This window comes from Eptatretus burgeri, chromosome 2 (genome assembly GCF_056783735.1).
Source record: "Eptatretus burgeri isolate ZD-2024b chromosome 2, Ebu_testis_v1, whole genome shotgun sequence".
Taxonomy (NCBI): Eukaryota; Metazoa; Chordata; class Myxini; order Myxiniformes; family Myxinidae; genus Eptatretus; species Eptatretus burgeri.
The window spans coordinates 108,782,021-108,802,197 of record NC_140962.1 but is presented as its reverse complement, the minus strand read 5'-3'; the positions used below and the strand labels follow the sequence as shown (position 1 = coordinate 108,802,197).

Genomic DNA, 20,177 nt, shown 5'->3' with positions numbered 1-20,177 from the left:
GTCAAATTTGTTTTTGTTATGCAATATATAAATGTGCCCTTTGGGTGCAGGCGAGACGTTGTTTTTGATGTGTTCTTGCATTCCTGATGCCTGAAGCAATTTTTATACACTCATCTCTTTTTACTGACATTCGATGAGATGAAAAAGCTTGTCCGGTCGGCAATGTCATGGAGCTCTTCTCCAAATGCAAAGACTGCCTTCTAACTCCAAAGCCAGGAGAGATTGAGACGGTGGCTTCAAACGAGCCAGCTGCTGCTGCTGCTACTTTTAATCACTCATCATCCACAGCCTGTGCAGGCTCGCCTCGGTGGGGGTACACCATGTGGAGCCTGTGGGAAGGCTGTGTACCGTGCTGAGGAGGTGCAATGTGAGGGGCGCAGCTTCCACACACTGTGCTTCTTCTGCAGTGAGTATGAGGGGACAACTTTGGGGAAAACTACTCATAACACCATGGCTGTAGCAATGTAAGTTATTCCATGTTGTTTCCATGGTTATCAGTAAGATCCTATATATATATATATATATATATATATATATATATATATATATATATATATATATATATATATATATATATATATATATATATATATATATATATATATTTGTGCACAAAGCATTCTCAATAGCTTTGAATCGTTTCGCTTGTGATGAAATCAGCACTGGATGGAGTTAAAGCCCCCTCCCCAACCATGAAGTTCTGCTTTTGTGAAACTCCGCACAGGTATTAGTCCTTTTCCTTGTAGGTTCCAACTGGTGTCACATTATTTCCGGTGGTGAGTGAGTTTTCTGATACACTATTGGAATAAGTTATGTTTTTGGCTCAAACTTGGTAAACAATTTTATTTTTTTCACTCTCTCTCATCCACTGATTCTGAATGAATTATTTTTCAGTATAACTTCAGGTCTTTTTTTTTCTTTATAAGATCGATGCTGATGTAAGAACAACTTGATAGAAGGAAATTGAAATTAGTGTGTTTTGAAATTATATGAAATTAGTGTTTCATATGGAAAGAAAGGAAAGGAAAACTCATGTCTGGACATAAATACCACACGGACGCATCCACAGCCAAGCTGTCGGGAGGCAAACACCGCCCAGACGTGTCCGGAGACAAACACCGCCCGGGCATAAATACTGACAGACATGTCTGGAGCCAAGCTGTCCAGAGACAATCACCGCCTGGACGCCCAGACATTAAAAAAAAACTTTTATGTTGAAGGCTACAGGCATGGACTAAATAGTCTTCATCGAGGCCTTAAATTAAAGCCTTAAATAAAAGAACTGCATAGAAAAGTAAGAAAAGAGAGAAAAAGCCGGTAGGTGGCCATGGGTCGCCGAGCATCCGATGACCTTTGACCCCTGATCTGAGTTAATCTAGTACTAAGTACTTACGAAATTGCAATTGAATCGGTTAACCCGTGCATGAGCAAGGGGGCTTTGAATGGTCATTTTGCCCGAACAATGCACTCATTGACCTTTGACCCCTGACTTAGCCGAGATAGGTCAATATGTCCTGAAGCAAAGTTGTAGTACCCATTGAGTACTCTGTACCTATGACCTTTTATTCGTATCGGTTAACCCGTATCGGAACAAAGGGGATTTGAATGGTCATTTTGCCCAATAAATGCACTCATTGACCTTTGACCCCTGACCTAGCGGAGATAGGTCAATATGTCCTGAAGCAAAGTTATAGTACTCATTGAGTACTATGTACCTATGAACTTTCATTCGTATCGGTTAATCCGTGTAGGAGCAAGGGTGCCTTGAATGGTAATTTCGCCTGAAAAATGCACTTATTGACCTTTGACCCCTGACCTACTCGAGATTGGTCATTATGCAAATGAGCAAAGTTGTAGTACTCATTACGGTCTATAAGCATGTAAAGATACATTCGATTCGGTTCAACCGTCTTGGAGCTGGTGTACTTTGAATTTTCAGCGGGAATGCTCAATGGCCCTCGGACACCCAAGTTGAGAGGGTTACCATTTGGAAACTATAAGATATAGAAAAAAATGGATGTCATATAGCGGATAGAGAATCACCTTAAGATTATGCATACCAAATCTCATCGAGTTCCATCTACTGATAACAACTCGGTATCAATTTGAATGAAAAGTACCGAAAATGTGGTTTGATATCGGAAATCCCCAAAGTTCAAGGGGGTGCTGTGGGTGAACAAAGATATAAATCGAAAATCCGGCTCGATCGTTTGTGCACAATGTATTCCAGATGATTAGTCTGAATTTTCATGACCATCCGACCATAACCCGAGGAGGAGTAGCATTTGGCGCGAAGGCACCTCCAGCTCTCGCATATAATCGATTTTTTTCCCTTTGACCCCTGACCTAAGCAATATCGGTCAATATGTCCTGACCCAAAGTTGTAGTAGTCATGTGCGTGCTATGAACCTGCAAAGCTTCATTCGGATCGATGCACTCACCTGGTCGCTTGGGGGCCTTCAATTTTCGAGCATACCCCATTTGTAGGGGGCGCTGCGGGTAAACTAATCCATATATCACAAAAACCAGAATATATTTGGTAGAGCATCACCTGTAGATGATGCATGCCAAATTTCATAAGCCTACGTGGGATAATGGCTTTCGGAATTGATTTTGCGTGAACGGTACCGATTTTGAATGGTTTTCGGCTGTTGCTAGGGAACCAAAGCGTCCCTAGCAACCATCACAATTTCCAAAGCACTAGGTCATAAGATGTACCGACCACCCGAGTTTGGTCAAAATCGGCCCACGTTTACTACCTTACTTGCAACACTTACCAATTTGGAATTTGTTTGGGGTGCCGGTGATAACTCGCCTACACTGGGATCTTTAACGGCCACCAACTGATGCTGGCACATCGGACATCCAGTTTAACGTCCATCCGAGGGACAACACACACACACACACACACACACAGACACACAGACACACAGACACACAGACACACAGACACACAGACACAGACACAGACACAGACACACACACACACACACTCTGGTGAATCACCCTGCCTGTGAGACACCGGGATAACAGTTTATCGCTGGGCGGAGTTTGAAACCCAGACTAGACAGCTCAGCGGCGAGTGTGTGTACTTCTATTCGAGGGTATCCTGCCATTGCAAATACAAATACACTTGTGAACGATTGATATCAAATTCTCAATTTGTGATGTCATAACAACTACGTGGACATAATTGCTTCGCTTTCATTATGTAATAGTGTGCCCCTTTCAAAGCCCTTTGTTTTGTGATGAATACTGCAGAAGCCTCCCTGGAAGCTTGCTTGGCTTTGACACTATATACATATTATGTGTGCAAAAGTGGCAGAAGTTTTGACAATCCCCCAATCCCTCGTATCCACCGGACCAACACCCTCACTCCCTACATATGTCTGCGATCAATGTAAATGTCTGCAGAGATTCCTCTACATTAGGGGACTTTCAAAATGATGCAATCTGCCCCAGAATGCTTCATACGTATGTGCAGAAACCCCGAGCAGCAGCGGCCATCGGGATACCCTAAAATGTATCGTGTGTGCGAGATAAGGATTGTTAGCTAAAACAGCCCATGAAGCTTATAAAATAAGTTTAAAATACTTGCAAAGGAAAAGAGAAAGTGATGTGCCTCTGCACAACGAAAGAGTTGGAGAACTTTCTCAGCTGGCAGACAGGGCTGAGATCTTGCAGCTGCCTGGACTGCAGACTCCCGACAATTTGGATGGAGTCTGCAGGCCCGAAGAACTGTGCGAGACCCGAGGAATTGTGGATGGGTGCATGCCACCCAAACCCTCAACCATCGCTGCCAGTGATTGGACTTTGAACATTGTGAGAGTGCCTCCTGTGAACATGTTAATGGAAGTGTGCAATTGGAAAGATGACACTCATCATTGCCAACAAAGTAAGGGCTACCAACTCTTTAACAAAGGACATCTTCATGACTTGAAAATACACAAATCTTATGCTAGCTATGAATTACGTGAGTGCCGGATGTACCAGGCAGAGTTCCTTAAGAGAGACGGTGATGGTATGGTCATATATAGGGCTTGTGAACACACACGATAACTTTAAAATAAACGTTTTGAATGATGATATTTACAATAAACCATGTTGGGGGTTGGGGCGAGGGAATGGGGGCTGTGATGGCTGTTTTAAACGTTTTTACCCCATGGGGTCTAAGCGCCACTGTGTTCTCTCTTTTCTTGTGTACAGTTTATTTGAACGTCTATCCATTATTCAGGAACAGAATTCGATGAAAATTGACAGGCATATACAAGACACATGTGCAGGCACGAACTGCGCCCAAAGTGCGATTGCAGCCCTTCGGGCTGAGGAACGGCCAATTTTGGCCGTTTTTGTTAAAATTGTTATTTTTCAGTTATTGGTGGATGGAACCGAACCAAACTTGACAGGTATATTCTAGAGACCATTCCCCGGGCATTAACTGAGCCGAAAGTGTAATTCCGGCCCTTTGGGTCAAGAAACAGCCCTTTCGGCCCATTTTCTTAAAATTGTTATTAAAAAAAAATAATAATTAAATGCGCTAGGCGATGCCCAACACAAAATTAAGTCGCAAATGATGACATGAAACTAGCCTCACTCTTGTGAGGTGTTCTGGTTTCTTTTTCTGATGCGATGAAAATCTTACCAAATTTCAAAACTATATGTCGTCCTGCTATCGCTCACCTGAGAGTTGTCCGAATGAACTCCCACGGGGTATGTTCACAATTCGAACTTGTTTTTGTTTTGTTCGGTTCCGGTACTTGCAGATTTTGCACGAGCGACGGCAGGCTAAAACTTCCCCAATTGGAGGAAGTAGATTCACTGAAAATGCACACAAAGCACAGGCCCATTAGGCCTCAGGTCAGGGGTCAAGTATGGGAGCATGTGCCAGAACAGCGCGTCGCTGCGTCCACTTTCCGCCGGTACTCCAGGGGCCTCCGTCTGGCCACCCCCCAGGCAGATGCCAGGCCCATCCCCATCTCCTTGAGATGATGGTCAACCTGCTGCAACCACGAGGGATGTGGTCAGCCCACTGGCCTCCTCCACTCATGAGACTCCCTCGCTGAGAGAATCTGGTGAGCAGGATCAGCGTCAGGAAAACGAGCCACATGTCCATACAGCCGCAACTGACGCTCACGGACTATGCAGGTAACAAATCTCATCCGAGTCTCTCTCAGCAACCGCTCGTTGGACACAAAATCCGACTAGCGATAGCCAAGGATTCTCCGAAGAGACCTGGTACCAAAGGAATTAAGTCTCTGTCTCAGATCCTTGGTCAGAGTCCAAGTCTCGCACCCACAGAGCAAGACTGGAAGTACCAAGGACCTGAAGACTCGGACTTTCGTCCTCCCGCACAGGTACCGGCAGCGCCACACCACATGATCCAGTGAATCCATGACTCCCCAGGCCCGACCCAGACGTCTATTGACCTCTGACTCGCAGCCAGCAGAGACATGAACATCACTGCCAAGGTAAGTGAATCTCTCCACGACCTCAACATCCTCACCACAAACAGACACAGAGAGGACAGCAGCATCCAAGATGTCACCGAAAGCCTGGATCTTAGTTTTGACCCAAGAAACCCGTAATTCCAACGGCTCCGACTCCTCATTCAGCACCTCGAGGGCCCCCAAGAGGATGTCTAAAGTCTCCGCAAAGATGACTGCATCATCTGCAAAATCAAGGTCCGAGATCTTGACATTGCCAAACGATGCACCGCAACTTGATCTCTCTGACATCCTCCCTAAAATCCAGTCCATACAAGTGCTGAAAAGTGTGGGGGCAAGTACACATCCCTGACGAACTCCAGTAACAATTGGAAATAAGTCAGAGATGGTACCACCACACTTCACAGCACTCTCAGTACCAGAGTAGAGTTCAGACATCAGATCGATCAGTTTTGGTGGCACCCCACAAAGACCAAGAATCCTCCAGAGGACATCCCGATTCACTGAATCGAACGCTTTACAGAGATCAACATAGGCTGCAAGCAGCCCCTGCCGAAACTCTCGTCTGCGTTCGGTGAGGACACGAAGTGCAAGGATACGGTCAATCGTTGACCTCTTTGGTGTAAAGCTCTGGACGCTGGTGCTCAAGCAGATGGTGGCGAACCCTATCAAGAATTATCCGAGCAAAGACCTTGCCCGGCACTGAAAGCAGCGTCACCTCTCGGTAGTTGTTGCAGTCTTGGCGATCACCCTTCCCTTTCCAGAGAGGGACAACAAGGCCCCTCTTCCAGTCATTTGGGATGATGCCTGTGTTCCAGACAGAGCACAAAACTGCATGCAACGACACGAGTGCAGCATTTCCACCAGCCTTGAGAAGTTCAGCATGGATGCCACAGATCCCTGGAGCTTTGCCCCGTTTCAACTGGTTCACCGCAGCCCGTGTTTCCACAAGCGAAGGTGGACCACTGTTGATTCGAGAGTCAGCAACAGGGATTGTAACACCCTTGACGTCCAACTAGACAGCTGGGGGATCAGCCTGTTACAACCGCTCAAAGTAACCGGCCCAGCCGGCCTTCACTTCAGACTCCTCTGTCAAGAGCCTACCACTCTCTGCTCGAACTGCAGTGCTCCGAGGGATGGGCTTGGATGAACGTAATGCGCGAATTCCCCTGTAAGCGGGACGAGAATCACCTGTCCACAGGTGATGCTCTACCTCCTCACAGATTCCTCGCACATAGGCCTCCTTGTCCACCCTCAGTGCACGTACAGTTTTACGCCTCAGCTCCCTGAACAGCTCAGCTCTGCCATTCAGCCTGGCCCTGCGACTCTGGTCAATGGTATCCAGTGTCCCTTGAGAGACAAAATTCTTCTTTGCCCTGCGGTGAGCTCCAAGGCATCCACCGGCAACATCAAAAACGGTGGTCTTGAAGGCGCTCCACAACTCTTCAGGACCCCCCAAAGCACCCAGACCCCCCAAGTGTCCACTCAGCCTGTTCGCAAACTCCTCAGCTACTCTCTCATCCCTGAGCTTGGCAACATCCAGCCTAGGCTGGGATGGTACCATTCTCCAGGATTTAAGGTGCAGCTTTAGAGTTGCTACAACAAGCCTGTGGTCAGTATTGAGGAACTGAGCACTCCGGTAGACCCTGCAGTTCTGGATCATCCTCCAACGACCGTCAATGAGGACATGGTCAATCTCCTTTGCCACACTGCCAGCGTTGGAATACCAAGTCCAGCGATGAGCTTGTGGGTGCTGAAACCATGAACCAGCCACCCTAAGTCCATGACTTCTTGCAAAGTCAAGGAACTTAGTGCTATTCTGGTTCATAGTTCCTGACCCATGGGGACCAACACACACCTCATAACCATCCCTATCAGTTCCAGTTGATGCATTGAAATCCCCCAAGACTAGAAGTGTATCTCGTCTGGGGCACTGATCAACCACAGACTCGAGCGTGGCGTAGAATGCATCCTTCACGGTGAGATCACTCGCCTCAGTCGGAGCATAAACAGAGACCAGGGAAATGACACCTAAGGAGTGACGAATCCTTAATCTCATAATACGCTCATTGACCGGTGTTACCTCAATTATCATTGGGGTCAGCTTATTGGACACAGCTACAGCAACTCCTTGGGTATGGTAACCATCAGAGCGACCAGACCAATAATAGGTGTAACCACCCACCATTATCTCGCCGCAATCCGGTCTCCGAACCTCAGAGAGAGCTGCAATCCCGATGTCCAAACGCTTGAGCTCAGATGATAACAGAGACAGGTGATCATCCTCTCTTAGGGATAGGACATTCCAGGCACCCACCCGAAGGGACCGCCTCAGGTTAACCCAAGGAGACCGCCGTCTGGTGGATGACACCTAAGCACCACTCCGACACACTCTCCCGCAATCTGACCCAGGGATGTTACCCCGTGGTTTCCTTCCTATCATCAAAGATTGGGGGTCCCGAAGGCTTTGCCCCAATCCCATCATCCGGTGAGCTGCCCTGTGAAGGGAAGCTGCGCAGGAGGTACTCCCACGGAGTGGGTTTTCAGATTTTTTTTGCGTTTTTGCGTTTTGCGGAATGAAGGGTTTTACGGTGGCCGGAGTGCAAATCCTGCCACCAACCTCCTAATAAGAAGTGACCCAACTGCAGGAGGACGTCCGCAGACACAGTTGGGCACTAGATATGGATGGCCGTTGGCTCACAAGGAGCTCCTCCGCCCTTTGACAGGTTTTGTTTTTAATCCTGCTGGGTGTCCATATCCAAACACCCCCCTCACCAGAAAACCTGGTGGGGGAGACGGTTTAGTCGCCGACAACCCGACCATGGAACAGGTTAGTACAGGTTTACATGGTACCTGTAGCAGGTCACAGATCGAACCTGACCTGACATAAACCTGACCTGACATTAGGCCTCATTTGTGTCCAAACGTCATTTTGAAAGTCTGTATTCGATTGTGTGAGTAAGGGTTGGACTTCTATTTACATTTCAGCCTTAAAGGATAAATATTAATCACAAAAGCCATTTAATCGATCAATACAAAACTTAACAACCTCTTTCACTAACAGTGGACTCGAATTCATTTGAATAAATAGTCTAACTTCTTGGAGGAAATTTATTAAACGAGATTTATGTTTAATATTTTTATTTTTATTGGAGGTGTCACTTCTAATTTATTTCATACTATCAAGGGTACCCTGCGTTGCCCGGTGCTATTCTAATCCTGTTGGCATTTTGAAAAAATCTTTTTTTTTTTTCATTTTTCTTTTTAGGGGCCTAAAACACTTCCCTACACCCTCTTAGGAATGGGGTTGGGGATCATTAAATATTACCTTTTGGATAGCTACAAAGCCTTCAGCATTATAGAGCATTTTTTTTTTCTTTTTAACCCAACTTTTCTTGCCTAAGACACCCTGGCACTCATTGATGAATCTCTGAAAATTTGACGAAGATACGTTTGGTCATCTCTGAGAAAAATGACGGCGGCAGAAAGACTGACAGACAGAGAAAGACAAGCGGCTCTTTTATAGCATAGATAGCAATTGCAACACTCATCAATAAATTGCTTCTGGTTCTTTATGGTATTAAACAGGTAAAGTACCAAAAGGGTGAGCACTCACAGCCTCCATGAGTTTGTGATGATGATGAAAACGATAACAAGACATTGAAAGGTAAAAAGACTCAAAACTAGAGTTAACAGACCACAATACCCCACACAGTGTTCGAGTATGTACTTCAATTTCAATAAAATGATGATTTTAAAGATCGTTTAAGTAAAAAAAATCTGGAAGATCAGCATTATTGAAGCAGTCTTATTATATTGTTATGGATTTCAGAATCGGATCCGACGAATGCATACAAATATTTTGGTCCTTAGACAGTTATTTCCCTAAATGCATGTCCAGGATAGACCCATTCCCTTGTCTGGTGGGATTCTAACTTTGATGCGTTGAGAAGGGTAAAGAATAGATTCCCTCTCTTATGGAAAGCTTTTTCTCTTTACGACAGACACATTCATGCATGTGAAATAGCCGTTCGCCCAACGGAGGCTCGTCTACCCCCTTTCCATCAGGACACATTGGCTTGGAGGTAGACGATTTATTTACACCTTGGACTTACAGAACATTTGATTAAGCACACCGCAGACTTTTCCTGAGCAGTTGTTCTGACAGTCAAATATGGCTGTGGATCATTTACCTCACCCACATCTCTTTCATTGACATTCGACACCCACCTTTTTCCATCGATATTTGATGACGTTTGGACACAAATGAGGCCTAATGTCAGGTCAGGTTTATGTTAGGTCAGGTTCGATCTGTGACCTGCTACAGGTACCATGTAAACCTGTACTAACCTGTTCCATGGTCGGGTTGTCGGCGACTAAACCGTCTCCCCCACCAGGTTTTCTGGTGAGGGGGGTGTTTGGATATGGACACCCAGCAGGATTAAAAACAAAACCTCCGTCAAAGGGCGGAGGAGCTCCTTGTGAGCCAACGGCCATCCGTATCTAGTGCCCAACTGTGTGCGGACGTCCTCCTGCAGTTGGGTTCCTTCTTATTAGGAGGTTGGTAGCAGGATTTGCACTCCGGCCACCGTAAAATCCTTCATTCCGCAAAACGCAAAAAAATCTGAAAACCCACTCCGTGGGAGTACCTCCTGCGCAGCTTCCCTTCGCAGGGCAGCTCAATGGATGCTGCCTGGCTCTTGTTCGTGTCGAGTTGAACGAGGAAGGAATGATCGTGAGGTTGAAGGTTGGTCTCGTGCAATGATGAGCCAATAGTCAAGGTGGATTTGGCTGAAATCTTCTTGAGGCTCTGCCCAGACTGGTCACCATGTATATGTGTGTGTGTGTATATATATATATATATATATATATATATATATATATATATATATATATATATATATATATATATATATATATATATATATATATATATATATATATATATATATATATATATATATATATATATATATATATTGTTGTGGCTGTGGAAATTCGCAGAACACCATAAAGGTCCTTAGTTCAGTTAGATCGATAAGTCTGTGTTCAGTCAGATTTCCCCACCATTGTTTAATGGTAATTATCCGTGTGGACAGGGCTGTGATCTTTGAGATAGCCGTTTTTCTTTCACTTTCATTATTTTGGACCACCACCACCAACATCGCTCTCAAACAACCGCTTCAGACCCACCGTCCTTCCACCACCACCACCAACATCGCTCTCAAACAAGCGCTTCAGACCCACCGTCCTTCCACCACCACCACCAACATCGCTCTCAAACAACCGCTTCAGTCCCACCGTCCTTCCACCACCACAACCACACGCGCCTCTCAACAAACCACGCCATCCTGATCACCTTAACCACAACCCTCATAACACACCACCGCGTTTACACCTCGGCACCGGTTGCTAGAGGCCTGGCCTTCGTTGAGGGAAAGCAAGCGGCCCCCGTTCCACCCTCCCCCGGACGAATGGCGTCACCACAGTGAATTCCACCCGGCGTGTGGAAGAAGACAACCACAGCGGGGAGGGAGGGCCCCCGATTTGGCGGGAAAATGCTTCGTTTGGGAAGGTTCCTGCATGTTCTGGAAGATTCCCACATGTTCTGGAAGGAGGGCGGGGCGAGAGCGGAGGGGCGGAGCGGGGGTAATAAGGACGCACAGAGCATTCGTTCTCTCTCTCGGGCGTCCGTTCTCTCTCTCGGTGGTTGCTGGCTCTCGGGCATTCGTTCTCTCTCTCGGTGGTTGCTGGCTCTCTCGGGCGTTCATTCTCTCTCTCGGTGGTTGCTGGAGTTGTCGCGACTGCTGGATTCCGCGGAAGGACCTGGGCTGCTTCTGCCGGAGCTGGGTGATGATCGGGGCTCGTGTCCGAGTGGGGAGCTGGGAGCAGCCAGTCGGCGGAGGTCCAGGCGTCGCGAAAGAGACGCGGGCGGGGAGGCGCAGCTCTGCCAGCGGTGTCGCGCGAACCTGCGCGCTCGTGTGAGGAGAGCCGGAGAGAGCTCGCCGGCCACGCGGAAGGCCCGAGCTCAGGCGCGGCTACACGAGCTGCCGTGGGAAAGGTACGTCGAGGCTAACACCACAAGGCACCACGAGGGTGCACGTAACCTGCAACGGTCTCGTGGGACTCTTTCGGTCTGCCAAATCCCACGCCATAAAGACCCAAGAGGTCCAGTCTGACCCCATTTCCTTTGATGGGGTGTTTCCTGCTTTTCTTTGAACGAATGTTGTGGCGCCGTGTCTTGCGAAGTAAAACTGTGTAAGTGACTGTACATAATTGCTCATAGACGGTCGTAGCACCTTTTGCTTTGCTTTTGTTGATTCCATACCTGCATGCTTGTATATGTGTGTAGAAATAAATGTGCTTGTGTGAATGTTACCCCGCTCGTCATGTCATTTTCTCTTTATTGAACTGCCATGTTGTTTCTCGAAATAGTAGTGGGTTTTTAAATAACCGATAAATAGAATCGGGTCCGGCGAGGTCTGGCGATAATACCCGCTCGGTTATCCCAGAATGGAACGGACCGCTGAAGCGGTTCGTGTCCAAGCAGGCCTTCGCCGAGGTACGGTCCCTCGGGAGGTTACCCACGCGGGTACTTAGGTATATCGATATTCGGCGATTGACCCTATTTCGCGCGGGAAGAATATGGACTGGGCCGTGGTGGGATTGAAAACCCTCCCGTGACTGGTTTCTGGCGTTGTTCCAGAAAGTCACGACTGAATTGTCCGTCCGGTGGGCGAGACGGCCGCCATTGGCTAAAGCGGTCGTTCGCACGCTGGGCGGTGTAGATTCCTAACAAAAAAAATATATATATATATATATATATATATATATATATATATATATATATATATATATATGTGTTACGAATTTCGGTCCGCCCGGCGTGCGATCGGCCACGTAACTCAAATCGCGACCGCGTCGCCCACCGGAACGGACAATTCAGTCGTGACTCTCCTTGGAACTACCGCCAGGAGCGAGTCACGGGTGAGTCTTTCGACCCCACCACAATCGTGCCAATCGACCACCCGCGCAGGATAGGGTTGTTCGCCAAACTCGACCTACCTAAATACCTGCGCGAGTAGTTAACCGGGCGATCGTACCTCGCCGCTGGCCGGCCTAGGACACGAACCGCTGAAGCCGTCCGTTCCATGCTTCAGTGATAACCGAGCGGTGTTATCGCCGACCCCGAGGGACGGATGTGATTCTACTTACTGGGTGCTTACACCCTTTTACCAATTTCTTCCGTGATGCAAGATGGAACTTTCAAACAAGGGAAAGGGCGCAACGAAACGAACAGTTCAACAAGAACATTTATTTCACATTCAGACAAGGCACGTATTTATAGCCATGCAGTAAATCATGGACGTACACAGTGAAAGCAAGCAAAGGCAGAGTGTACCACGAATAAAGTGTCTTTATTTCACATGCACACTAAGACAATTCTACTTATAAGAGGGCGCCACCACATGCACTTACACAAAAGCAAAGAAAAGCCACCCTCCAAGACAAGGGTGGCAGACAGGTCTGTGGACCAAATGTACGTGGAACGTGGATGAGTGGCCAGGTCCACGAGAACGAAGGGTCTTACCCGCGCCCTCGTGGCGCGATGGCGGACAAGCCGTGAGGTCAGCGTAGCTGCGCCTGGCTTCGTGCCCCTGGCGTGGCCGGTGAGCTCTCTCCGGCGTTGTCCGCGCAGGCACATGTTTCACCGTCGGCACCACAGTTGGGGAGGGGAACGGACGGGGTTACCGGCGCTTTCTTAGCGCGGAGCTCAGTAAGGGAGAGGGGAATTGCTGACGCTACGTCCAACGAGTTGACGCTCTGGACCGTACTGGCTCCGGCGAACTCCTCCTGGCTGTGGCCTCCACTACGCCCCTTCTCCGGTGGCGGTCCCCACTCAGCCCTCTGGTTCGCCTCTGAGCCCTCCTCCGCGTCCCTGCTCCACTCAGCAACTCGCCCTCCTCGCCCCTCAACTTCGACCTGAGCTCCGAGCTCCTTCATCTCCGTCGATCGGCCCCCGTCTGCCTTTCCCTGTCTGCTTCGAGCTCCGTCACCCGACTCTGCCCCACCGACACTGCTGCGAGCTGCGTTGTGCTCATGCTTATATAGTCTGGGGGAGGAGTGCATATGTAAATTTGTGGATCCCAGCGGGTTTGGAGGCGGGGCTGCACCACCTGATGCTCAGCCATTGGATGGATGAAAAGTGGGCGTGAATGATTCCTGATCCGATTTCTTCTTCGAAAGGATCCCATTCACAACCCATGGCACGACGTTCGGTAGAAAGGCGAAGGTGGTGGGAGTTTGCTGTGGTGGTTTGGCAAGGGTGTTGGTGGTGGTGATTTGGTTGTTGGCGGGCGTCGTTTGAGAATGGGGGTGAGGCAATGTTTGTGGGGTGGGGTTGTGGAGGTGAAGGGGGCGAAGCTGGTGGTGGTTTGGTGTCGTTTTGGGGGTGTTGGTGGTGGCGATTTGGTTGTTGGGGGATGATTGGTCCAAAATAACGACAGCAAAAGAAAAACGGCTATCTCAAAGGATCGCAGCCCTGTGAACACTGAAATTCCTTCGAAACAACGGTGGGGAAATCTAACTACACAATTACTTATAGTCATAACTCATCTCAGGCCCTTAATGGTGGTCTGCAAATTTCCACAGCTGTAACAATATATATAAATATATATATATATATATATATATATATATATATATATATATATATATATATATATATTGTTACGGATTCGCGCCCGCCGGCGTGCTGACGGCCACGTAACTCGAATCGCGGCACGTCGCCCACCGGACGGACAATCCAGTCGTGACCCTCTCGGACTAACGCTGGGAACCAGTCACGGGTGGACCTTTCGGTCTCACCGCGATCGAGCCAATCGGCCCCCGCGTGGGATAGGGTTGCTCACCAAATTCGACCTACCTAAGTACCCACACGGAGGGTAGACCGGGCGATCGCACCTCGCCGCAGGTCGACTTCGGACACGGGCCACTTAAGCGACCCGTTCCGTACTATCGGGATAACTGAGCGGTGTTATCGTCGGCCTCGACGGTTCGATTAATTATCGGGCGTATTCAGCCCACTACCAACCCTTTACGTGAAGCAAGATGAGGATTCAATGAGAGAAATGACGAAGCGAAGCGGGAAACAGTTCAACATAAAGCACATTTATTCGCGATGAACGGAAAGCACACATATACAATTCCACCAAAAGCACATAGAAAAGAAGACAAAAAGCAAATGCGACAATGCAGATCTAATACCGACTACGCGAGCACACGGCAACACTTATACAATTTTACTTCACAGACGGCGCCGACAACACACATTCCCAAAGCAAAAGAAAAGAGAACCACCCTCCAGGATGAGGCGGGCCTGGGGCCGAGACCGGGTCGGGCCTACCCGTCTGATGATGAGGCGCGAAGTGGCGATGGTGCCCCAACTCCGCGGGCCTCGCGGACAGTGTCTGGTAGGGGGTGGGAAAAGGGCCCCCTTGGTCGCACTATCTCAGCGCGGGGGGAAACAGGAGGGGGTTGCTGATGCTCGGGGTAAGGAGGATTTTTACTCTGTCTCGGGTCCCGCGACGAGCGTCTCCACCTCGACCAGGTCGCGCCGTCGGCCTCCCTGGTGTGCAGCTCCCGGCACCGACGCGAGCACCCCCTCGTCTGCCTTCGCCGCCGCCGCCTCTCCACAGCTCCGTCCTCTTCGCTCCGACTCCAACTCCGAACTCTTCCTCCTGCGAACTCCTTCCAACGCACACACGACACGACGACGAACGCAGCCGCTTATATAAGCCCCGTGGCTTCGCCTTTGACCCCCTGCCTTCGACCTTTCACCTCGCTCCCCATTGGCCCGAGAAAAAGTGGGCGTGAATGCATTTTGATCCATGAATTTGCATCTAGCGACCGCCCTCCAACGCCCTGGAGGCGGGGCCAAATCGCCCCTTGCTCACCGATTGGACGGAACAAAAGTGGGCGTGAGTCGTTTTTGATCCGTTTTTGGAGCGGAAAGTCCGTGGTTTTGTACACGCTGTTCGGCGCGCGCCCTGCACGAGTCCAATACCGGTACCCACAAGCGGCGCAAGAACGGTGGCGATGCGACGGTTGCGAGGTGTGACGGTAAAGGTCGTGGCTGTTGTGGTGAAGCGGCGTTGTGGTGGGTGGTTGATGTTGTGACGACTGTTGAGACGTGGTTGGTGGTGGTAATAATGGCGGTTGGTCCAAAATAAAGATAGTAAAAGAAAAACGGCTATCCTGAAGAGTCGCAGCACGCATAAATGACATGTATTCCCACTAGACAACGGGTTTGGGCCTAACTACACATATACTTACCGAGATATCTCACCTAAGGGACCTGAATGGTGGTTTGCGAATTTGGTCAACCACAACACTACCCCCTCCCCTTTTTACAGACTCGTCCCGAGTCGTCAAATTTTCGTGTGCCATCATGTGTAGTTTTCCCCTAGTACATTTTACCTACGGATCCCTGAGTGCGACATTCATGGTATTCGTGTCCCCAAAATAAATAACCTGAGGGCTGCGTAACTACCTAAACAAACTCACTCACACGAACGACTTAAATAAAATTGCCGGCGCTAGGACAAACATGCCGGGGGCGCACTCATATTTACAGTACATCTTAACCATAACTTAAATTTTACACTAAACCATGGCCCAGGATCAATGAACTCTGCAAAAGAAAAGCAGTTAGCAGGGAGCCAGGCTGCTCGCATGCAGTCTCTGGCTCAAAACAATGCAGGTGACAGGGAACGTGGCTGGCTGCTCACACGCAGTCCAAGGCCTTCCTTTTTGAACTGAACGCAGTGAACCACAACGGTGCATGGGCTGCACAACGCAGTCTCCGTGCTAGCTCAAGTGGCACACGCAATGAACACAACGAATGGATGGATGGACACAAACACGGTGCACGGGCCGCCACTGCAGGCCCGTGTTGTAGCTGCCAACAGGGCAGTTCTCGCAGCTTGCAAACTGTTGCCTTGATCCTGGCGCACATGGCAATGAACAGGGGGGGGGGGGCAAAGCAAAATTGAACGGGGCTGGTGAACGTGGGCAGTGGGCATGGCATGGCAAAGGCAGCAGGCAAACACAGCCCGCAGAAGAAGGCCGCTGCAGGCAAACACAGCTGCAGATGATCCGGCCGGCACAGGCCTTGCAGCACAGCAGCTGCAGACGAAGTTAGCCGGCCTCTGCCTTGCAGCAAAACACTACACATATACTTACCGAGATATCTCACCTTAGGGACCTGAATGGTGGTTTGCGAATTTGGTAACCACAACAATATATATATGTATAGACCACAAGGGGAAAACCAGAGATGTCACTTTTTATAAATTTCAGGGTTATTGCACCTGCCAATCGTTGGCAACATAAGGTTTCCTCTTACAATATTACTTTAACAAATAACCAGGGGTGTCATAATTTATATGGCATAAAGTTTTGCCATGCAATGAAAAAACAAGTGTTGTCAAAGCTGAACAAGTAGAAACCCAGAGTTGTCAGTACTTTACTCCTGGTTATCTCCCTTTCATTCATGTTAACTGTTCCACCATAATATTCAGAGTTGAGAAACTAAAAAATGAAAGGTTGTAAAACTTTCACAGCATAAACTCTGAGCACTACAATGGCATATTTGGTGATATCATGGGCTCCGTAGTTGGTGCATATCGTGGTTCCAGCCTGGTCAAACCTTTATTGTGACTTTCATGGGACCCACGCCGTGGCTTAATGGTTAGCGCGTCTGAGTACCCATCCTCATTCGATGTACCCACCGCCCAATCAACCTGCTTAGGTATATGAGGGAGTCACATAACGTCACTTCGGCTATCGCGGGGGTGGTTTATCCTTGGTTTCCTCCCGGTTTTCCATCATATTAAGTAGTACGGAGTAAGAAATGGAGAATCCGTCGTCATATAAGCGAAATACCCGTGAGTATGGCATTGAACACCAATCAAACAAAAAACAATGACCGTTTAATGTTGAAAAAAATAATCTGTGATCACGAAAGTCATGTAATGTATGCTAATAACCAACAAGCATGAATTTGCTACACATCCTGGGTTAAAATTGCATGGCAATTATTAAACAAGGGAATAACCAATGATGTCAGTTTGCAACATTGATTCGTTCTTTGCTCTTAAATTAAATAACACACAAGCTTGGCAAATGCTACATGCTTCATTTGATCGGTCAATGATCACTCTTCCTCTAACTGGAAAAGAAATCTATATGACAGTTATTAAACAGTCTACCAAAGTCTTGAAACTTTGTTTTTCAATTTCTTCAAAATTGACTTATCCTGACATCTCTGGTTTTCCCTTTGTGGTCTTCATATATATATAGATATACAGATATATAGATATAGATATCTTCTGACTTTCTCTTTCCTGATTGCCTGTTCTTACCTCTTCCTTCAGTTGTTTCAATTCCCAATCGTGTTTCCGTTTTTCCTCTTCCAGCTTTGTTTTTTCCCGTTTTTCCTTTTCCCGTCTGTCCTTTTCCAGCCTTGTTTTTTTCCGTTTTTACTTTTCCCGTCTTCCCTTTTCCAGCCTTGTTTTTTTTTCGTTTTTCCTTTTCCAGCTTTGTTTTGCATTCTTCTTCCAAGTTCTTCCTATCCTGAGAATTACTAATTTGCTCTTCCTCTATTCGTTCATTCAGTTCGTTCTTCTCTTGTTCCAACTTATGGGTACTCCCCTCTACTTTCCTCATTTCTCCCTGGAGTTCTTTGAACTGTCTTGACTTTTCCAACAATTCTTCCTTCCTTTCTTCCAAATATTTCTCTCCTCTTTTTATCTTCTGTTCGAGACTTTCTTTTTTTCCCATTGCCTTCTTCAACTTCTCCCTTCATTTTTTTAAATTCCAAATCGTGTTTCCATTTTTCCTATATACAGTGGGGAGAACAAGTATTTGATACACTGCCGATTTTGCAGGTTTTCCCACTTACAAAGCACGTAGAGGTCTGTAATTTTTATCATAGATATGTATGTATATATATATATATATATATATATATATATATATATATATATATATATATATATATATATGTACATATATATATATATATATATATATATATATATATATATATATATATATATGTACATATATATATATATATATATATATATATATATATATATATATATGTACATATATATATATATATATATATATATATATATATATATGTACATATATATATATATATATATATATATATATATATATATGTACATATATATATATATATATATATATATATATATATATGTACATATATATATATATATATATATATATATATATATATGTACATATATATGTACATATATATATATATATATATATATATATATATATATATATATATATATATATGTACATATATATATATATATATATATATATATATATATATATATATATATATATATGTACATATATATATATATATATATATATATATATATATATATATATATATATATATGTACATATATATATATATATATATATATATATATATATATATATATATATATATATATACATATATATATATATATATATATATATGTATATATATATATATATGTACATATATATATATATATATATATATATATATATATATGTACATATATATATATATATATATATATATATATATATATATATATATATATATATATATATATATATATATATATATATATATATATGTACATATATATATATATATATATATATATATATATATGTACATATATATATATATATATATATATATATATGTACATATACATATATATATATATATATATATATATATATACATATATATATATATATATATATATATATGTACATATATATATATATATATATATATATATATATATGTACATATATATATATATATATATATATATATATATGTACATATATATATATATATATATATATATATATATATATATATATATATATATATATATATATATATATATATATATATATATATATATATATATATATATATGTATATATATATATATATATATATATATATATATATATATATGTACATATATATATATATATATATATATATATATATATATATACATATATATATATATATATATATATATATATATATATATATATATATATATATATATATATATATATATATATATATATATATATATATATATATATATGTACATATATATATATATATATATGTACATATATATATATATATATATATATATATATATATATGTACATATATATATATATATATATATATATATATGTACATATACATATATATATATATATATATATATATATATACATATATATATATATATATATATATATATATATGTACATATATATATATATATATATATATATATATATATATATGTACATATATATATATATATATATATATATATATGTACATATATATATATATATATATATATATATATATATATATATATATATATATGTACATATATATATATATATATATATATATATATATATATATATATATATATGTACATATATATATATATATATATATATATATATATATATATATATATATATATATATATATATATATATATATATATATATATATATATATATATATATATATATGTACATATATATATATATATATAT

General features: G+C 44.0%; 1 protein-coding gene across 1 annotated transcript in view; it reads left to right on the top strand.

Annotated features, from left to right (window-relative positions):
- Positions 1 to 20,177, top strand: part of LOC147032775 (cysteine and glycine-rich protein 3-like) — a 36,789-nt gene that overhangs the window by 1,001 nt on the left and 15,611 nt on the right. Inside the window, exon 2 of the mRNA XM_085870677.1 lies at positions 289 to 406. Within this exon, the coding sequence (XP_085726803.1) occupies positions 289 to 406 (118 nt within the window). The remainder of the gene's footprint in view (positions 1 to 288; positions 407 to 20,177) is intronic.